Raw genomic sequence first — 23456 nt, 5'->3', positions numbered from 1 at the left:
AATCTATTCCGAGGATGGATTTAGCCACCGGCGAAGTTCTTTCACTTCTTTTTATCCAATTAATCTCTCCACTGGCACAATCATCAAGCAATTCCAGTTTTTAAGGACAAAAAAAAACATTTTCAGTAGGTTACTGATCAAAGTGAATCTTTCCTCGATCGATCCAAGTATCACCACAGCCTGGAATGCACCGTCAGTAAATTAACGGCTTCATCCAAGTGAGTTCTTGTGCTAAAACAGCTCTGTAAATGCGCAAACGTAATATACTCAGCATGTGTTTCTCCTCATTATTGATCTGCACGATGATGTCCAATCTTTGTTGACTGTACCATTCCACACAGAAGATCGGTGTTTCCCACTAGACTCCAAACAGATCCTGAAGGGAAAGTGATTAAGCCACAGCCACTATTCTAGTTTTGTTTTTCCTCCTTCTAGGGAACCATGTTTTTATTTTTAGATCATGATGATGTTACTGAGAAAAGACTGGTATTCATTTATGTTGGATAAATCAATCAATCCATCAATCAATCCATCAATCAATCAATCAATCAATCAATCAATCAATCCATCAATCAGTCCATCAATCCATCCATCCATCCACCAATCAGTCTATCTGTTCATCCATCTGTCATACTGTCTGTCTGTATCTATCTATCTATCTATCGGTCTATCGATCTATCTATCAGTCTGTTTGTCGTTTCATTGTTTTATCTATTGTCTATATTCATTCAAACTTTAACAAATTACAGTTAATTACAAATTACAGTAATTCATTTTGTTACACTTCCTTACATTCCAATTCAAATTTCAAACTTTGTTTGCTACCTCAGTTCAGTAAAAAATGCTTTTTATCTTAAAGTTTTCAATCTAAAATGCAACAAAATATTCCTTTAGGGGAGCAATTTGGGTTAGTCTGTAATTATTTATAATTAGACTTATCTGAAAACACTAGACGTCTATGTTATGTCCTCATTCAGCTTGAAAAGCGAGTGTATACTTATGCTCTGATGAAACTCTCTCAGGTCCATCTCTCCAGTAATGTCTTTTGTTCTTCTCAGATTGATGGTGCGACTGAGCTGTTTTCCCCAGCTGTTATGAAAGAAGCCTTGTAATGCAGTTAGCATCTCCATTCTTTGTTTATTTCACATTACGCAACTCAGCCTCTAGACAAATCATCCAATATTGCTCACATTTATTGTGCCTGCTAATGAAGCTTTTTTCCCGTTTGACACTATAAACCTCTCACCAGCTGCTAACTTTATTCTCTGTTTCTTCTACTTTTCTCGGCTTCTTTTGCTCAGTGGAGCAGAGAGCTTGTTGTCTTTCCTTCTGAAGGCTCTAGCCGAGCGGTCCAGGTACAGACACACACCCCCACTGTGTATGTTTGTGCTCACGCTGTTAGTGAACTTTCCCCTTTGACCCCTGACCTTTCTGTTCTCCTCACTGAGTGTAAATGTCTCGAGTTGAAATTCCCCCTGCTGTGCCACACCGACCCTCCCCTCCGTGCTCACCTCGACAGTTTCTGTCAGGCTCAGACGTAGCCTGTAGTGCTCATATCAACAGTTGCTCATAGACACATACACCAGTAAAGGCCAATGGGTCACCAAGTGTGTTGAAGCCACGGCTCTAGTGCCAGACAGCTGTGATGACATTGTCCAGCGCCTGCAGGCTTTGAGTGAGTTTTAATACGCCCTCTTCACTACTGCACTCGTTTGGATTTTCGCTGCATTGCTCAGTTGTTATTTTTAGCCTAGACTGAATCCGTAAAGGACGACACACATTTCACTGCACTGTCTGAATGTGACCTTCTCACAGTATTAATTAACTCACCTCCAGTATTTACACACTTGCTAAGTATTTTTAACTCCGCAGCAGCCTTGTATATTAGTAACCTTTACGTTTTTGCCTATTACTTTCTTGAAGAAATTAAGCTATGCACGGAAATGCCTGTCATTGTTTTCCCTGTGGAAGTCTGTCAGCCTGAGGCTGAGCCTGATTCTGGGTCCGTAATAGGATGTTATCCATTGAATACTGCAGGTTTAACAGCAAGATATACTAGTACATTCAAGTTTTTGAACCAGTTACAACATTAAACCTTGAGTGGCACACTTTATGTGTGACTGTCTAGCAAGTTCGATAATGTAGATAAATTTCAATACAAGTAAAATTGACAATCATTATGTATATGGCCCTGTTTACACGTGGTATTAAGATGCATTTTGGTCGATCGGATCACAAGTAGACGAGGGAGACACATTCCCGTTTACACCTGATGTTTTAATCCATCTCTTTCATCCACCTTCGACCACTTCTGTCCTGATTTTTTCGAGGAGAGGGTCTATAGGCGGGTAAATAAATACGATTTTTCAGATCTGTCGATCTAATGGACAAAATTAGCTTGTGCAATTTTCATATAAACGCAAAAAGAGATGGCGGAAAAACATACAGCAAGCGTCAGCTTTCGTTTCTACTCTTGACAGCCGCGGGACCACACCGAACGCTGTGAGTGTGTGTTAGAAATCAGGAATGGTGAGAGAACATTGTGCTTGGTATGTTTTTCGTCTTCAAACCAAACTTGGCTCTTCAGCCGACAAAGTTTAAATCCCATCTGGCGAGCGCATTTCCCATAATGTTTACACATCAAGTCAGTAGGCGGAGAGTAGGTGGTCTTTTGTGGCTGTTCGAATGCATTTGACCACGAGCGTCTACACGTTTTCAACTACCTCTGGAAGACCGCATCTACACTGCAGGTCTTTATGCCCACTTCTGATTTGTTGACTATATCCAATTTTTTAAAAGTGACCCATATCCGATATCTGCATTTACACTAAACACGAATCAACGTGAATACGAAATAACACAAGGTAGATGTACTGACCCGGAAAAGCTTAGGCCGAAAAGGTTTGCGATTTGCAATGAAAACAGATTAAATAATACATCTTTAAAGGTCAGCAAAACATTGGGTTGAGCCTTCGTCCTCCATTACTCCATTGAAAAGGGTCATGTGATCACGGTTGGTGTCCACCGGAGTTGATGTCATTCAACTATCACGACTCTCACTGACGGGAATATCCGTTCTGTCCGTTTACATGGCAGACGCACATATCTGATTCATATCTGATTTATTTCCACATATGAATGAGGCCTGAAACCGATCTGAGGATATCAGAATCCACGTGCTTTTTTCCTGCTTAGACGTTCGTGGGCCATATCCGATCTGTGCCATATGGGAGGAAAAAATCAGGATTGGGTCACTTGAACCATGTAATGTAAATGCGGCAGAGTGGTTGAAAGTGGACAAGCTTTATATATATATATTTAATGTTTAAATAGTTATACGATGATAAATGTCTTGCTCCAGATACTGTCGACAGTTTAAATTGTATTTAATATATGATTTCTTGTGTTGTTCAGGTTTAGTTTTAGCCCGTGTGTGTGTGTGTGTGTGTGTGTGTGTGTGTTTCTGCATGCTGTCTGACAGCTTTGTAACACCCTGCCAGTCACACACACACACTGCACGCAGTCGCAACACTATCAAGGTCACATTGCTCTGCCACTATCTTTCCCCTTCCTCCTTTTTACACGGTGAAAGGATGTGTTACAAACACAATCAAAATGTACTTGTTAACTCATAGTTTAATGTTCTGTGTGATACTGATTAACATTACTGTACACTGACCAGCCTCATCTACACATCTTCTGTAATGCTCACTGTCTGTCTCCTCAATGCTTTACACAAGCTGCAGAATAAGAGACAAAAGAATAAGTCAGACAGACCCTCTGTCCTCTATGTTTGACCACCAGCATGAGTAACCCTGGTTCTTCCCTCACTCCTGAACTCAACGCTGGGCTGTACAGCATCACCGGCCTGCGTTTATAATCCGTGTACGGCTCTGTTTGTTCCCACAGGCAGCTGTACGCCGGAGAGACATCCTGTCGGCTACAGGAGAGAGGACGGGACAAACTGAAGGACGCAGGTCTGCAACCCAACATGTCTAAAGAAGAATACATGAAGATGATGCTGCCTGAAAGCCCACCTGGAGAGAGCAGCCACAGGAAGGTACACTGTCAAAAATGAAGTTGTAATTAAAATTATAGCTGTGAGCAGCAATTATCGGGGTTCAAGCACTTTAAGGCCTTTAAGCACATGCGTAGAAAAGTATTATGTTTTATTTAGCAAGCCTGTGACCATCTTGGTCGGAAAAGACCATTTACAGCCAATAGCATAGGAAATATATGGTTTTTAAAGCTTTTTAACAGTTACAGAGGTTGAGCCAAAAACCTAGGACTAGTTTGCCAAAGTTTTTGAAGTAATCTCCAATATTTAACGAACAATTAGATGGACAGCGGCGGTCCTAGAGGCAAAGTTGCTCAGAATGAGGAGTTCTACCATGTGGTATGAATTTTATGGTCATGTGTGAAAAATTTGCCCGATACACAATCCTTTACGCTTTTGAAAAACATAAATGAGCCGATTTCTTTCAAATTTCTTACAGGCCTCTAGGGCTGTGAGTCAAACAGGCCCAGCGAGTTTCATTCCGATCAGCCTCTGTTAACTTTGTCTGATAGCTGCTCATTCATTGGTCAATGGCGGACTTGTTTTTTGAGATACATCAATGTCCTTATAGACAATCATAGCACATCAGACAAAGACACTGCATGCCAATTTTCAAGTCAATCGAAATAATGGTGAAGTAGTTATAGCCATTTTCATGTTTTTTTTCTTGTTATAGTGCCACCAAGTGGTCAGTCGCCACGTCCTTTTTCACGTGACCACAGAGTGAGTTCTTACATAGGTGTGCTGAGTTTGGTAAAAATATCTTATTCCGTTCATGAGTTATAGCCATTTTAGTAAAAGTGGCTCCACCTACTTTGAACGTTTTGGCGGCCCTTAGGAGCCATGAATCGAAATTCCAACTTTTTTTTGATAATTATTGGTATTTAGACTCCAGAGTATCTTGCTGCACTGGTTTGGTTCTGATCGGGCCAAAAACCTAGGACTAGTAGGTTTTTCAAAAAATTCAAAATACACAAAAATTACGATGAGCGAATCCGAGCAAAGGATTCCAACGATATAAGACACTTGAGTCTACGCCTAACGGTTTAGGAGTTATGAGCCATTTCGTACTTTCCACCGCTGTAGCGCCCCCATCAGGCAGATTGGGGCGAGCCTTGGTGACGCTGTAGATGGTGTGAGTACTACCAGCCCTCAAAGTTTCAAGTCTCTACGACTTACCGTTTGGTCTGCTCGATCACTTTTAGGGGAGAACGCTGATCTTTGGAAATTTTAACAATTACAATAGAGTTTTAGCGCTTGAACCCCTAACAAAGATTACTGGAGTATGTTTTACAAGAAAATACTATTTCGATCTTTCTACTTCTGAATTTCATGTTCAATTCAATGTGTTACTTGCCAGTTCTTCAATTGTAATTATTTGAGCTCATTCTGTGGTTGCGTGAAAAAGAACGCAGTGACAGGCCAGTTGGTGGCGCTATAACAGGAAAAAAACATGAAAATGGCTATAACTACTTCACCGTTAGCCCAATCAACTTGAAAATTGGCATGCTGTGTCTTTGTCCGAGGTGCCATGACTGTCTATGAAGACATTGACGTATCTCAAAAAACATGGCCGCCTTCAGGCAATGAATTTTGATCAGACAGGGTTAACGGAGGCCGATTGGAACGAAACTCGCTGGGCCTGTTTGACTCACGACCCTAGAGGCCTGTGAACAATCGCCGCCTTCACTTATTTCACGTGCATATATTGCGTGATTTTTTTGCACACGCTCACGACATTCGTACCACATGGTAGAACTCCTCAATTTCTGAATGAAAATTGTAAACGCACATGCAGAATAGCTTTTTTACATACTGAGATAATGTTCACTAGATCCAAATACTACGGTACTTTGAAATACACCATGGTACTGAAATACATCTCTTTACATGCTACTCCATGGTACTGTAGTTCCATAGTATATGTCCAAAGTACCTTTTTTGGTAGGGCTTTTAGACATGATACCATGATAATGCCATGGTTTTTAGACATTTACCAGAGTAATCATGTGTTTTCTATTGTAATACCATGTTTTTTGTTTTTTGAAAATGGACCATGCTAATACAGTGTTTTTAGAGATGTACGATGGTGAAGTACCATGGTAATACCATAGTGTTTTAGATATGGACCTTGATAGTACTATGATTTGGGGCTTTTACAATGGTAATACCATGTTTTTAGACATTTACCATGGTAATCATGTTTTTTTGACATACCATAATGTCATAATATTTTTTTATATGTGATAAGAGTTTATATCATGGTAATACCACGTTTTTGGAGATGTACGATGGTAAAAATGTTTTTTAGACAAGTACCATGATAACACTATAGTGTTTTAGATATGTACCTCGATGTAATACTGTGATTTTGGACATTTACAGTGGTAATACCATGTTTTTTGATATTCCACAGCAATGCTTTAATACTGCGTTTCTAAAGTAATACTTTAATTAAACTTACTGTTGTTTTTTTTAGATTTTTACAATAGTAATACCATGTTTTTGATGTATCATAGTAATAAGTTGGTTTTTGTACATGTACAGTACCTTAGAATACCATGTAAATACTGTAGTATATGAATATGGTAATTATTAGTTCACATGCTCTTTCTGGTGTCAAATAATGCCTTTCCATCAGCTCTGATTAGTATGTGAATGTAGTCTCAGTCAGGGCCGTGTCTCACACACACACACACACACACACACACACTCAGAGGGCTGTAGCGCTGATAACCTCAGTGTGTGAAGTGAATGAGGGCTGAACAAACATGTGTGTGTTATCAGCCAGAGCCGTTTCTGGACACACACACGATAACGCGAGTCTCTCACTGAACAGATTCAGTTTTGGTAATCTGATTGACGAGCGCTCGCTGCGTTTGTTCCCTTCGTGTTGTGTATTCGAGGGAGGAAGCTGTTGGTCGAGCATCTGTTTTTTGAAGTCCCCTCTGCTCCTGGAGACCATCTTAATTGCGTTTCGAGTTCCCGCGTCTCTCCCACAGCCCGTTATCTGGCGGGAAAGGCTGGAGTAGATGCACAATGCCCTATTTTTAGTGTTCTGTGTCATGTTGCAGTGCCCTCAGAAGCAGACGGGTCATTGTGCTCTTAGGGTGAGGTGAGGCGTGCTTTAAACCGTCGCATCCAGCTGAGCTGACAGTGTGTTATACATGTTACAACAACTCAGAAATCAGTGCTTCGTCTGCAGTTCTGTAACATCTACTTTTTCTGCAGGTAGTTGGGTGGTTGCTTACTGGTCCAAATCAACAGAGCCCAATGAAAGTCTGTCTTATGTTCTGGTTTCTTGGGTCCCTCATTTAATTTTTTGTTTTGTTTTGTTTTTTTGCTAGATTTAAAATAATCCTGAGATAAACGCATCTATAAAAGTGCAAATATTACATGTAGCCTCTTATTTGTCATAACTGCATACTTAATTATAAATAAATAATTATAAATATTAATACAAATATTGTGAACATATTTATATTAATTAAATTCATAATAATTAATTAAATCCTAAAAAATTATCAATTACAATAATTAATTTGAATAATAACATTGTAATATCCAAATAAAATACTATTGTTTTACTATAATTTATATACTATTATTAATACTTTTCATTAGCTTTTATTTTTATATTTTTTCTATGTGCTTTTGTCATTTTTACTATTAACATTTTTTTTGTAATATTACTATTTAGGCTGAATTAATTTTATTTCGGTTTAATTTTTTGATTTATTTCCAGTTGATAATTTTAGTTTTTCTTCTAATATTTACATTTAAATTTATTTCAGCTTTATTTCAGTTAATAGTTTTAGTTTTAGCTAACGATAATAACCTTGAATTATTGAAATATTAACTTAATATATCAGGGTTTGACTGCTTTATGCCATTCAAAACCATTTCCCTACAAAAAAAGAAAAAAGGAATATTCTTTGTAAACATGTTTTATGTGTTTGAACATATTATAATGTTTCATTATGTCATATACTGTAATATTAGTTAATTTTGTACAAAAGCAGCTGTTATTGACCATTAGAGATTTCCACCAGCGGAGGATTTTTATTGTAAAGGCCACACGTTCGCCCGCGGGCCCTCGGAGACAGACCTGTCACTGTGGAGCGTGAGCCGGAATGGAAAACATTGTCAATCTGGTTTTTCTTCCTCTGTGGAAATTCCAGGCAGAGAGCGAGAGAAGTGAGCGGCCCGCTGTAGAGAAGGAGATACAGAGAAGGTGTAGGATCATTTTTCCACAAAGAAAGGGATCTGAGTCTGATCTGAAAGATTCATACTTTCAATACATTCATGATTTCTGTCATTTGAACACAACCGAGTGATGAGCGTCACTCACTGAGGTGAGGTGATTTTACACAGGTGAAAAAAAGGACTGTTTATATCTCTATACACTACTGGTCAAATGTTTTAGAATAATAACGATAATAGTCTCTTCTGTTCACCGATGCTGCATTTATTTGATACACTAAAAATTGTGAAATATTAACCGTTTTCAACATTGATAATAATTATAAATGTTTCTTGAGCAGCAAATCAGCATATTAGAATGATTTCTGAAGGATCATGTGACACTGAAGACTGGAGTAAAGATGCTGAAAATTCAGCTTTGATCACATGATATAAATTACACTTTACTATATATTCACATAGAAAACAGTTATTTTAAATTGTAATAATATTTCACAGTTTTTCACTGTATTTTTGATCAAATAAATGCAGCATTGATGAGCAGAAGAGACTTCATTTTACCACCATTTGCCTCCCTCCTTTCCAGATGAGTACAGACAGTGAGTTCTGTATTATGTCTGTAATATTTTCTTTGCAGTGATGTTGTGCACGAGTCTTGCTAAAGCTCGCTCTCATTTTATTTTTACGGGAGCGGCTTCTCAAATCCCATTTAAGGCTGTTTTAATGCGAGAGGACCAGGCCGGATTTGGTCTTATAAAGTTGCATGTGTGCAAGAGACTGAGAGAGAGAACTTGAAGGAAATATTGAGGGTGGTTCATGGTTCAGCGGTGGGATTTGAGTGGGATTTTCGTCTAAAGGAAGTGAAAACAGAGGGCAGGTTTGGGCCCCGAGGCGTTTAGCTTAGCTGAATCCCGTGTGCCATGACGTCTGCTTTCCCTCCGGTAATGGCAATTCAGCAAACTGGTGTTTTTGATCAAGTTTCAAATAGTGGAAGACGTATTGTGTGCTATAAATAAAATGAACAGGATCAAGTGACTCCGTTTGGGAATGAACCAACTTCCTCTGGCTCACGCTCTGAATGGAAAACATATACAGTGTATCTAAATAGCTTTGGCACAGTTTAAGCCTGTTAGCTCATGGGTACGTGTTTAACTCTGTCCTCATGCCAGTGATATTTTTGACATACATCAGACTACCTAGTGAGCTGCCTACCTAGATGGCATCACACAGTGTGATCTTGATGTGAAGCCTGCTTTACGTGGTGCTACCTTCTAAGATACCTCATTTTGTCTAAATTTAGGATTGCATATGTCTTTGCAGATAATGTAATCCCAGAATGCATTGCAGTAAGAAAAAAACATGACAATGGTTAGACTGTTGAGAAAAGTTTTTTCCAAGGCTGCATTTATTTAATAAAAAAATACAGTAAAATCAGTAATATTGTGAAATATTATTACAATTTAAAATAAATATTTTCTATGTGAATATATTGTAAAATATAATTTATTCCTGTGATCAAAGCATCATTACTCCAGTTTTCAGTGTATATGCTGATAATATGCTGATTTGCTGCTCAAGAAACATTTGAAAACAGTTGTGCTGCTTCATATCTTTGTGGAAACGGTGAAACATTTTTTTTTTTCTTTGATGAATAGAAAGTTTTAAGGAACAGCATTTAATTAAAATAAAAATCTTTTGCTGTCACTGTTGATCAATTTAATGCATCCTTGCTGAATAAAAGTATTAGTTGTTTTTAGGGATGCACCAATATGAAAATTTTGGCCGATACTGATAACCGATAATTCTTTATATTTGAAAGCCGATAACCGATATAGTGGCTAATAAATAAATTTTAAATCAAATTTTTTTTATATAATTTTTGAGAGCCTGATTACAAAAACAAAAGTCTCACCATTAAAAGCCACGTCCCAAGCACACAATTATAATGTTGTCATTATAATATTATGTAGCTTATATGACAGACTTGCGCTACACATGTTGCACTTACTGCTTTTTCCTTTTTGAAGTGATTTTCAATCATATTTCAAGCAATTCATAACCATCATGGTGAACAGTGCACATCCGAAGTGTCTCAACTAAAGGAAATAATCCATTATTTATTGGCTTTAACATATCGGCCAAATTTTCTTATCAGGCCGATAACAATAACATTGCAAATGAACATATATCGGCTGATACCGATATGGTGGCCGATATATCGTGCGTTCCTAGTTGCTTTTAAAAAATCGTACCAACCCCAAGCATTTGAACAGTAGTGTATATTAATAGAGAATCTGCTCTTTTGAAAGATTTGTTATTAGCTGTCGACTCAGGAAAATTTGCTGTTTTGGTTCTTTTGGATCTAAGCGTGGCTTTTGACACTATCGATCACTCTATTCTATTGAGAGCAGTATGTTGGTATTAAGGGAACGGCCTTAAATTGGTTCTCATCATACCTTATGGAGAGATCTTTTTCTGTAGCCAATGAAAACTATACTACTTCTTCCTCTGCTGCTTGCACATGTGGTGTACCCCAGGGCTCCGTCTTAGGCCCCGTCTTATTTTCCCTATATCTTTTTCCTTTAGCCAAGATCTTTCGTTAGCATCACATTTTATATCATATTTATGTAGATGATATACAGCTTTACCTTCCAATGAAACCAGATGACAACATATCTCTTCAGTCACTGTTGGATTGTTCGAGTGATGTTAAAAGTTGGATGGCAGATAATTTTCTCCAGTTAAATGACTCTAAGATGGAAATGTTTTTTGGATGGCCTGAAGGTGCTAATATCCTCTCAGAATCCATTAGTCCTGTGACTAACTCTGTTGGTACTCATGCACGGAATCTGGACATCAGCTCTTAAATTTTAAAAACAAATTAATTCAGTTGTAAAATCAACATTTTTTTCAGCTTAGGCTGATTGGTTTCCTCATAGGGATCTGGAAACCGTTATTCATGCATTTATTTCAACAAGACTGGACTACTGCATCTCATTGTGTTTAGGGATTGCTGAATCTTGTTTATCTCACCTTCAGCTGGTCCAAAATGCTGCGGCCAGACTTTTAACAGGGACTAGAAAGAGGGAAAGTATTACTTCTGTTTTGATTAGCTTGCATTGGCTTCCTATTGAGATTAGAATTCAGTTTAAGGTACTATTGTTTGTGTACAAGTCCCTGGTAGGCTTGGCACCATCCTACCGGTCTGATCTTCTGTCCTACCATCAGACCAATAGGCCTTTAAGGTCAATACCATTGACGCGCTTGAAACTCAACTGTGTATTTTCAGTGGCAGCACCCAGATTATGGAATAATATGTGCTGGATAGTGAACTCTGTATGATCGTACTTACCCCTCTCACCAGCTGATCAAATATGGCTCTGCTTCAGTCACAAGCGGAAGAGCGGCAGCACATTCTCAATAGTGCACAGCTGCAGATAAAGAACAGGCTTTATTTATAACATCCTGCTGTTTAACGACACAAGACTGTGAGGATTTTCCATGTATTCAGTCCATAACAAACCTACTATCTGCATCCTGCTGGGAGCAAATTCTGGGACTTTGATTGTGCATATACATTTACATGTCTTAGCAAGAGTTTTGCATTAAAATAGCTAATATGAATGTCATTTTTCATCAATTCCTTCATGTTTGTTGAGTTATTTACGTTATTCACGTGTGTCTCCTGTCAGGCATCAGCGGCGGGCAGCCCGTCACCGCGGCGTTCCCTGTACCGGACTCTTTCGGACGAGAGCGTGTGCAGTAATAGGAAGGGATCGTCCTACGCCAGCTCACGGAGCTCCATGCTGGACCAGGCCATGCCCAACGACATCCTGTTCAGCAGCACTCCACCCTACCACAGCACACTGCCCCCTCGCATCAGCCTCAGCCAGCCCGCGTCCAACCTCAAGAGTGAGTGTTGCACCCTCATCACCGCTTAAATATAGAAGACCACAGGTGCTGTTCCAAAACCTACTGAGCTGCCTAACTAGACAGCATTTTTAGGCGTCAAATGCATACTCCTTTTATAATGCATTGCATTACAATGTTTATATATATGTTCAGTAAGACGCAAGAGACATAAGGCACATTTTACATCATTGATCTTCATACAGCAAGTCTGAATATGCACAAGCACAAATATGAGATTTCAGAGATACGCCATAGGGGAGATTTGGAGCATAACAGCTGCTGGTCACCGTAAAACCATTAAAAAACCATACAAGTTTGAGACAATCAGTGATGACTGAAGTGAGTTTCAGCCCCATACTGTTAACCAGACAGGATTATTTCCTGACCAGAGAGGCAGTTACGCCTCGATCAGGAGAACACAGTGTGAGTCCTTTTATATGGCATCCTTAATTAAAAGCCAGAAAGAAGAAAATGTCATGGCTAAAGCAGCTCTTGCTCTGCACTGAGAAGACACCTGTCACAGCCACTTCCCTTCACAACCATGAGGATCAGGATTATGTGTTATTACTGCACCGCTGCTGGAGCTGTTGCTGCTCAAAGTGTTTCGGACACTTAAATCACACATATAAATATATCTTTGTATTACATGGGAAAGTATTAAACCAAGAGTCTGTGCTGTATGTGATCAAATGCTGCAGAATCTTTTCTCTTCACTGACTTCACTTTTCTTCATTTCAGACTGATTTTTGTGGATGTACAGTATGTCAGCATTGCTGTATGCAGCGCTATAATGTTTTGCTTGAAAAGTGTTTTGTGTGCTATAATTCTTTAACGAATGACACTTGGTTTGATATTTTGTGGTCTAATGCACTAATATTTATTATTGTTTATTATTATTATTGTTGTTGTTCTTATTATAATGCTGTAATATATTTTAAATATTTTTTATTTTATATTGTTTATATATATTTAATATTAATTATATTAATTATTATTAATTGTTAATCACAATAAAAATATTATTGTTAATTATAATACTTATATTTATTATATTTATATATAATCTTAACTAAAATATTATTATTGTTAATTATAATACTTATTAAATATAAGTATTATAATCAACAATAATAACATTTTAAATAATAATTAATATAATTTATATATATATACAATGTAAATATAGAAAAATATAATTATATATTAAATACTGTTATAATAATTAATAATGATAATATAATTAAGATTATATAGAAATATATTAAATATATATATATATATATATATATAATCTTAATTAATTATAATATTATTATTATTATTATTAATCATAATAACTGTATTTAATATATAATTATATTTTATTATATTTTATATTTTGTTATAATAATAATCATATTTTTGTGTTTATATATAATATTAATTATTATTAATTGTTAATTGTCAATAATAATAATTGTCAATAATAATAATAAATATATAAATAAATATATTTATATATAATCTTTATAATCTATATATTTATTAATTGTTAATAATATTTATAGTTAACATATTTATAAATATAATCTTAATTATATTATATTAATTATTCATAATTTTTAATAAGAAGAGCATATCTTAACAATAATAATATTATGAATTATTATTATTATAATATTAATATTTATTGTTAGATTTTTAGGTGTGACTTAAGTCTCTAAATATGCTTTGGCTCCACAGTATAAACCCCAAATTAAGATATTCACCCGCCACTTGTTGTCTATAAGGGGGTAAACTTCTGTAGATGTGCTGCGAGCGACACATGAAATACAGTATATAATAGATAAAGGCACAGTTCCACATACCAGAGCAAACAATCACATCTAATTTGGTTTAAAGGATCTCTAATATGAACACATTTAACAGTTTTAATCAGTGTGTGAGAGGTGATTCATTTATAGCTGGTTTTTCGAGTGGCCCGCGGTGGCTGATTGCTGTCACGCGTGATAAATTTCTGATTGTTTCGACAGATAGCAGTTTGCAGAATTTTTTCCCTCACCCTGCTCATCTAGTGAATGGTCTAATTTGACAGATTGCGTCCCTCTGAGGCTCAAACAGAGAGAGGGAGAGAGAGGCACATTTACCTCCAGCGTTCTGCTGTTTTTCCCTCACATTCTTTTCAGAGTGAGTTCTGTGTGAGATGGGAAAATGTTTATGGCATATCCTGTCTATCAGAGGAGAAAGAGATGTACAATGAGAGCTTTGGAAACACGTAGTTGATTGAAAAATGAGGCCATGTTTAGTGATCTCCTGACGGCTGCTGCCGAGCGAGACAGACTTTTAATAGTGCTGACAGGAAAGCTGTTACAACACTGTGCTGCTGCCTAATATGCCTTATTTTGGTGTACGTTTTAAAGCAGCATCACATGTGTCCTGAACTTTATTCAAATATTTAAAGGGAACATATCATGAAAATTTGACTTTTCTGTGTTTAAGTGCTAAAATCGGGTTCCCGGTGCATCTACCAACCCAGAAAACGTGAAAAAGGACAAACCAGTAACTTTGTTTTGGCGAGTCTTTCTCTGCAAGTATGTGAAAAAATGAGCCACTCCCTAGTGACGTAGGAAGGGGATCTTATTATAATATTACCACCCCTTAATCTGCACGTTTCCACCCACGTCGCCGCCATTTTGTTTTCACAAGCGACAACGGTGTACCAGTTCTAACGCCATGGCAAAAGTTTGAGCAAAACATGCTAACTGTTCTGTCGTTGGCTGTATAGACGAGCACTGAACACTATTTAGAGTCTCGTTAGCTTGGATAGCCTGAAGTTGACCCTGACAAGCTCGATTGCTAAAAAAGGAGCGTTTCTGTCCGAGCGATATTTTGGAAAAAAATATTAGACCATTCACAGCATTTGACAGCAATCATAAACATTAGCCTGGTGTGTATGGCTCTGTTTGGCAAACAGGTACGCTATGTATAGTGGGCGTCCATACGGGTTTTGCACAAAAGATTAACATGACGGCACATGCTAGTGGATGAGTTGAATCAACTCCACAGCAACTACATAAATTTATCCACTAACCATTCAGAAACATCCTAAAAGTTGTAACTTCTTCCTGAGTCTCTCCATCAGTGTCGACTCCGGTTCGAACAATGTAAGGCTGAAAACTTTCATCATTTTGGCTGCGTGAGATTCTCCAGCTTTGTTGTTGTTGAGCAACCGAAGCGTCAGCTGTTAAAGCTCCGCCCTCTTCTGGAAAGTGGGCGGGAGCAGCAGCTCATTTGCATTTAAAGGGACACACACAAAAACAGCGTGTTTTTGCTCACACCCAAATGGGGCAAATTTGACAAGATTTTGGAGTCATTTGGAGATTAAATGTGAAATTGTTATAATATAAAAATATATTAAAAAACTTTAATGTTAGGTGCGATTAATCGCGAGTAATGATGCTGAAAATTCATGTTCCATTGCCATTATTATATGAAATATTTGGAAACATTTCCATAATGTTAGCCAATGTTTTGGAGCGCAGTGTCAGGTGGGCTCTCACACCATAGGTAGCTCTTTCCTTTCATGTCATCTGTCATCCATATTTTCAAAGATTTTCCTCTCCAAGAGAGCAGATCTTAAATGAATGGTCCGATCTGGCTCTCATTCTGCTGTCAGTTGTGTTGGAGGGAGATCTCATAAAAAGAACCATTATGTGGTGAAGACAGCAGGTGACCGATTCATCACGCTGGTCTTTCTCCACCACTGCCTTCATTATAGCCGACCTTCATGACCTCCTGACAGATGGACCGAATTGAGCTGTGCGCTTCCGTTTTCCATCAGACGTCTGTGTAAACCCAGGAGAAGCTCACGAGATCGCAAGGGCTGTTAGATTGACAGTGACGTGTGACGGCGAGTGTGTGTGTCACTGATCTGTCTCTTTGTGTGTGTAAACATCTCTTCAGATGAGTTCTGGTTCTCTGACGGCTCCCTCGCAGACCGGGCGAAGTTCAGCGACCCGGGTCTCATGCCTCTACCAGACACCGCCACGGGCCTGGACTGGTCTCACCTCGTTGACGCGGCAAGAGCCTTTGAAGGTACGTGGAGAAACGCTGTGTGTGGGTTTGGGTGGCGAGATGCATCATTAAAGGGATTCTATTATGCTTTTGTACATTTTCATCTTTCTTTAGTGTGTAATGTTGCTGTTTGAGCGTGAAAAAGCTCTGCGAAGTCCCTCTAAAGATCAGTGTCACTGAATTCCCTGAAACACCTCCATTGTTCATTGAGAAACATTATATACAAATATGCATCACGTTATGTTTAGTAGTTTGTTCATGTTTAAACTGTAATTTTCATGTGATTTAAATACATAAATCTTAAATTTAGGTCTAAATATTTTTCGTAGACACTCAGAATCACTCACACAAAGACCACCGAGCTGCCAACTACAATTAAACACTCAGCCAGCATGTCGGGTAATTATTGGGCCGTCCCGCCCTCAGACATTTGCATGTGATCACATGACTCTGGCGTTCAGAAGCGCTCGGCCCCTCCTGTGTGGGCCTGTCATTTCTGTAAATGGATTAGTAAGAAGGCCATCATCATTTTGTTAATGGCTCCTGTATTCATTAAAGTCATTTAACCCGTTTTTCACTGTTGTTGTAGGATGTGGCCTCAAGCTGATGTTTGTGAGGAGCTTAATTGCTCTCTTATTTTAAGGCTTTTTCTAGGTGTATCTCAGAAAGAAAACATTTCATGAGTTAAACCTGAGGTTCAGGAATTGTTTTGCCTGTAAACCCAAATACTGTTATCTACGGAAGAGGATTAGAGCCAAGCTATAATAAACAATAAAACCATCTTGAGAATAAAGTCATTATAAAGCGAGATTAAACTTGTTAAATTTAGAGAAAAATAGTTGAAATACAATGTTGAGAATAAACTTATTAAATTTTGATGAAAAACTTTTAAAACTTTTTTAAAAGTTTATTCTCGAAACATAACGACTGTATTCTCAAAATGTAATGAGTTTTTCTCCAAACATAACGACTTTATTCTCGAAACATAACGACTTTATTCTCAAAATGTGATGAGTTTTTTCTCGAAACATAACTATTTTCAAAATGTAATGTTTAATCTCGAAATATAACAACATTATTATCAAAATTTAATGTTTATCTCGAAACATAATGACTTTATTCTCAATTTAATGACTTTGTTCTCGAAACATAACGAGATTTATTCTCGAAATTTAATGAGTTTTTTTTTTCAAAACATAACTATTCTCAAAATGTAATGTTTAATCTCAAAATATAACGACTTTTTTCTCAAAATGTAATGTTTATTCTCGAAACATAACGACTTTATTCTCAAAATTTAATGAGTTTATTCTCTGAACATAATGACTTTATTCTCTAAACATAACGACTTTATTCTCGAAACATAACTTCATTCTCGAAATTTAATGAGTTTATTCTCGAAACATAACTACTTTATTCTCGAAATTTAATGACTTTATTCTCGAAACATAACGACTTTATTCTCGAAACATAACTTTATTCTCGAAATTTAATGAGTTTATTCTCGAAACATAACTACTTTATTCTCGAAATTTAATGACTTTATTCTCGAAACATAACGACTTTATTCTCGAAACATAACTTTATTCTCGAAATTTAATGAGTTTATTCTCGAAACATAACTACTTTATTCTCGAAACATAATTACTTTATTCTCGAAATTTAACGACTTTATTCTTGAAACATAACTTTATTCTCGAAATTTAATGAGTTTATTCTCGAAACATAACGACTTTATTCTTGAAACATAATGACTTTATTCTCGAAACATAACTTTATTCTCGAAATTTAATGTTTATTCTCGAAACATAACTACTTTATTCTCGAAATTTAACGACTTTATTCTCAAAACATAACGACTTTATTCTCGAAATTTAATGAGTTTATTCTCGAAACATAACTACTTTATTCTCGAAACATAACTACTTTATTCTCGAAATTTAACGACTTTATTCTTGAAACATAACGACTTTATTCTCGAAACATAACAACTTTATTCTCAAAATTTTATGAGTTTATTCTAGAAACATAACGACTTTATTCTCGAAACATAACTTTATTCTCGAAATTTAACGACTTTATTCTTGAAACATAACGACTTTATTCTCGAAATGTAATGATTTTATTCTCAAAACAATGATTTTATTCTTAAAATTTAATGAGTTTTTTCTCGAAACACGACTTTATTCTCAAAATGTAATGATTTTATTCTCAACATTTTATTTCGACTTTTTTTCTTGAAATGTAACAAGTTTTATCTCACTTTATAATGACTTTAATCTCGAGATGGTTTTATTTTTTATTATTGCTTGGCCCTAATCCTCTTCCGTAGTTATCTTCTCATTGCATTAACTAAAGAACATTACACAACTTGAAATAATATCACATGAAAATAATGTCACAATCAAAACATATTAATTTTCTTTAAGGAAAATGTTATATATGTCTTTTTTTATATTTTTAATTTTGGCCTGAATAGCAACGAGATTTACACCTCCAATTAATGAAAAGATTCAGTTTATTTATTCATTACACACTAAAGAAAAAGTTGCATGATATAAATTTATATATTAACTGCAATTACATTTTAATAGTCACGGTCTTGTTTGGAATCTGTTGCAGCAGCACATTGATTAAGTCCCAGAATGCATGAATGTATTAACATGGCGACACACAGGGAAACTCTAGTGTTTAATTACAAACACAGATTTCTGTGAAGAAACAACAAAAAATACTGAAAACTCTGGCTCTGGTTTTCATGTGGTCTACACAAGCATGATGTGGTTTATGATTAGAGCTCTGAGGAGCCGTTGAAAGAGAGACACAGAGGATTTATTGTCATGTTTTTAATGAAAGACTACCAGTTTTGATCAGAAACACACATGTAGGAATCTCCTGAGAGACGACCGTAAATTAAACTGCATTCAGATCATTTCCAACAGCAATGATCACCATCTCCATATGGTGTAATGGGAGTACGTTCATTGATTCGGGAGACGCAGTAAAACACAGTACAGCTGTATTCTCGTTCTCATTGCTGTCTGTATGTCATTAGGACTTTTACCCATATGTCGCATCTGATGACACAATGGGGGCAGATTTAAACCCTCGATTGTTCAAAACATCTGCACAATAGTCATTTATGTGGGTCTTCTATCCTACCCGAAAAACAGGTCTTAGATCAGTTTGTCATATATAATTTTGGGTTTCCATGTCTATGTTTGTAATTAATGAAAAAGTAAGACTTCGAGCCCCTCAGTAACATTAAAGAGCTTTGGACATTGTTTATGCATGTTTACGAACATTTGTTTTACATTTTTTTAAACACTTCTTCTCTTCTTGTTGACTTACATTCGTGCTCGCTGATGCAAATGGACGGCAAATATGTTGTAAGCTAAATTTATCTCTCAGTGTTTTTATGTTATTCTGTCACGGTGAGACCCAGAAACAAGCATCTCCTCTAAAACTGTAACTTTGTTTCCAAATATTGCATCAGTCTTAAAAGTGTATTTATGGTATCTGAAGCAGTTGGGTCTTGTTTTAGCAGCTCATTTGTTGGAGAACGACTGCAAAAAAAAAACAGGGACAGCCGCTCTGAGTTTGAACTCTCATCTGAGACTCCTTCAAATTCAGATCCCCTTTTCATCTCCACGTCGCTTCAGTCCCAGACGCTTCTCTCCACTCTCGGGTTTTTTCATTGAGGTTTTGATGAGAATGAGATAATTTTAACATTCGTTTACTATGTTCACATGTAATGGAGTAAAAGAGCAAAGACATTTCAACTGTGTTTTTTTGCCTTCATTTCTCCAATAGGGATTTCAAAAAAGTTTTTGTTAAAGCGTTATAAGTCATGAACCAGCTACGAGGTGAATCATAACATTACAAACTTTGATTTGAAGCAAAAAAAAATTTGAAAATCAGACAAAAAGACAAGACTCTGAACCTAACAGCTTTAGTGAGAGAAAGAACTACAATCCCATGAAGCACTGCGAACAGCATAATCGAATTAAAAACCATGAAGAAATCTAAAACTACTCTTTTAAAATGTTGATTATATATATATATATATTCAGAGATCAACTCGATTATGTTATTCACAGTGCTTCATGGGAGTGGGCGGAGCTAGCGAGATCTTTTGGTGCACTTAGCTTTTTTTGACTTTCTGATTGGTGGAATTGTCTGTATGGCATCATGGATAATGTAGTTTTTTTTTTTTTTAATAAAATGAAATAATGCGTGCTGATGGGTTCAACAGAAGCAAATATCATTGGTTAACAACCTCATCGCTCACAGTAAGTCTGTCTTTAAAGGTTTATAAATTATCATTAAAAATCTATTTCCCTATGGAGAAAATGAATGGAGTTTTTACCTCCGGAATTGGACTTTTGCACTCTATTATGTGCAGCTGGATTTTAGACCAATGAGATGTCACTGTGGGTGGGGCTTACCAAGCATGACACCACGGAAATGGAAACCACTTACTTGCACAGCTCATTATTATATGACTTTTGTAAAATCACAAATAATAAATAATTTAGATTTTAAATATAGTAACATGTTTTAGAGTTGAATGTTTTGGACTTTAAAATCTGAGTGCGATTACTTTCTTCTTAAAGGATTAGTTCACTTCAGAATTAAAATTTCCTGATAATTTACTCACCCCCATGTCATCTGAGATGTTTATGTCTTTCTTTCTTCAGTCAAAAAGAAATGAAGGTTTTTAAGGAAAACGTTCCAGGATTTTTCTCCATATAGTGGACTTCACTGGGGTTCAATGGGTTGAAGGTCCAAATGTCAGTTTCAGTGCAGCTTCAAAGAGCTCTACATGATCCCAGACGAGGAATAAGAGTCTTATCTAGAGAAACCATCGGACATTTTCTAACAAAATAAAAAATGATATACTTTTTAACCACAAATGCTCATCTTGCACTGCTCTGTGATGTGCCACGCATTACGTAATCACGTTAGAAAGGTCACGCGTGACGTAGGCGGAAGTACCGATCCAGTGTTTACAAAGCGAACATGCAAAAACTAAGTCAAATGATCTTTAAGATAAAACAACAATGTTGGACGACTTTTAAGTTGGAGGAGAAAATGAGATGGAGTTTTTCGTACTTCCGCCTACGTCACGCGTGACCTTTCCAATGTGATTACGTAATGTGTGCCGCATCGCAGAGCAGAGCAAGACGAGCATTTGTGGTTAAAAAGTATAGAATTTTTTTTTTTTTTTTTTTAGAAAACGTCCAATTGTTTCTCTAGATAAGACTCTTATTCCTCGTCTGGGATCATGTAGAGCTCTTTGAAGCTGCACTGAAACTGACATTTGGACCTTCAACCCGTTGAACCCCAGTGAAGTCCACTATATGGAGAAAAATCCTGGAATGTTTTCCTCAAAAAACCTTAATTTCTTTTCGACTGAAGAAAGAAAGACATAAACATCTTGGATGACACGGGGGTGAGTAAATTATCAGGAAATTTTAATTCTGAAGTGAACATCCTTTAACAAAACTATTAAGATTGATAAAAATGAAGCCCAGGACAAACGCTTTGTATACAGATCATGTGAGATCACAATGCATTGCTATCGGATGCTGTTCAGTTACGGTCGTGTCTCAGTCAGCACGTTTACTTATCATTGTGACACTGAGAACACATCATATGGGTCCTGATCTGAGTCTGTCCGATGTGTGCTTGTGTCCAGACCAGCGCGTGGCCTCGTTCTGCACCATGACGGACATGCAGAGAGCCGAAGCGCTGCAGATCTCCCGCGAGCTCACCAGACGTGTGGCGGCCGCGGAGGGAGCCGCGCTGGAGGCGGGGTGAGTTCAACTCCAGATCAGACACAAACACCTCACACAATACACTGGGTTTCATGTTTAGGCTAATAACTCTGTCTCTGTCTTCAGCGATACTTCTCCGGCCACACTGACGGGCAAAGTCAATCAGCTGGAGGTGATCCTGAGACAGCTGCAGTATGACTTGAAAAAGGTGAGCTGTGCTGTCCTGATGGAGAACAATAACTGTGATGCATTTACCCACCTGATTTTCTCCATGACTTTTGTGAATGCAAGGAAGTACGTCAACTGTGATTGTGACTTCACTGGAGGAAGGGTTTTGAGGGGAAGGACAGGCTAACAATGCGTTGAAGCGTGCAGTAACGGGCACCCAGCATGGAGAATTGCCACCTTGTCTGCCCAATTTAATATCCTGCTTCCTGTCGTTTTAAATCACCGCTCTCGCTCAATCAGCAGAGTGACGGCGCCTCACCACGAATGTGCTGAACACCTGATGTCATCGCTAAAAATGTTGCAGCATGAGGTCAATATACTGTACGTACAAGTACTCTGAATGACTATAAAGGGCTTATGAACATGAGTCTTTTGAGATGAATATCATCTATATTAATTAAAGGTTTCTAGAACTCAGTGACATTGAACTTTCTCTTAAATAAGATCTCTGTGCAAAATACACCAAAGATATGTAAAATACTTTATTCCAGAGGTTTTCAAACTTTAGAGAAAAATAGTGTAAAAAATGTCAAAAATAATAATAATAAAATATTAAATAAATGTAACAACATTACCGCCTTCACAATATTAGAGTTTGACATTATTAACACTTTAAAAAATGTGTACAAAATTAGAAAAAAGATAAAATGTAATAATTAAAAAAACGTCTGCATTATCCATTTCTAATTTGACAACATCACTGCCTTCACAATATTACTGAATTTGACAATATTACCACTTTAAAAATGGTATAAAAATTACAAAAATAAATAAATAATAAAAATATGATAAAATGTAATTAAAAAATTACAGTATTAACTGTTTCTAATTTGACAGCATTACTGCCTTCACAATATTAGAGTTTGACATTATTAAAAATAGTGTAAAAAATGACAGAAATAATAAAATAACATAAAAATGTAATAAATAAAAAAATGATAATATTACTAGTTTCTAATTTGATATTACCGCCTTCACAATATTAAACGTTGAGAATATAACCACTTTAAAAAATTTGTAATTTTTTTTAAAAATATATTAAAATGTAATAAATAAAAAATGACAATATTACTACTTTCTATTTTGACAGTTTGACATTATTAGCACTTTAAAATTGTGTAAAAAAATTACAAAAATAAAAAAATAAGATAAAAAAACGACAATATTGTCCATTTCTAATTTGACAACATTACCGCCTTCACAATATTACAGAATTTGATAAT

At 36.6% G+C, this 23456-nt stretch overlaps 1 protein-coding gene across 5 annotated transcripts in view; it reads left to right on the top strand.

Annotated features, from left to right (window-relative positions):
- LOC127524783 (signal-induced proliferation-associated 1-like protein 2) overlaps window positions 1-23456 on the top strand; it is a 150249-nt gene that overhangs the window by 124904 nt on the left and 1889 nt on the right. For 4 of the 5 annotated variants that reach the window (XM_051916667.1, XM_051916669.1, XM_051916664.1 and 1 more), the window contains 5 exons: window positions 3910-4060; window positions 11953-12172; window positions 16115-16246; window positions 21927-22044; window positions 22132-22213. In XM_051916667.1, coding sequence (XP_051772627.1) covers window positions 3910-4060; window positions 11953-12172; window positions 16115-16246; window positions 21927-22044; window positions 22132-22213 — 703 coding nt within the window. Of the gene's footprint in view, window positions 1-1301; window positions 1356-3909; window positions 4061-11952; window positions 12173-16114; window positions 16247-21926; window positions 22045-22131; window positions 22214-23456 lie in introns of all 5 variants that reach the window. The other variant, XM_051916668.1, reaches the window with a different exon arrangement.

Source organism: Ctenopharyngodon idella, chromosome 13 (genome assembly GCF_019924925.1).
Source record: "Ctenopharyngodon idella isolate HZGC_01 chromosome 13, HZGC01, whole genome shotgun sequence".
Taxonomy (NCBI): Eukaryota; Metazoa; Chordata; class Actinopteri; order Cypriniformes; family Xenocyprididae; genus Ctenopharyngodon; species Ctenopharyngodon idella.
The sequence above is the reverse complement of the archived record's forward strand: the minus strand, read 5'-3'. Positions and strand labels throughout refer to the sequence as shown.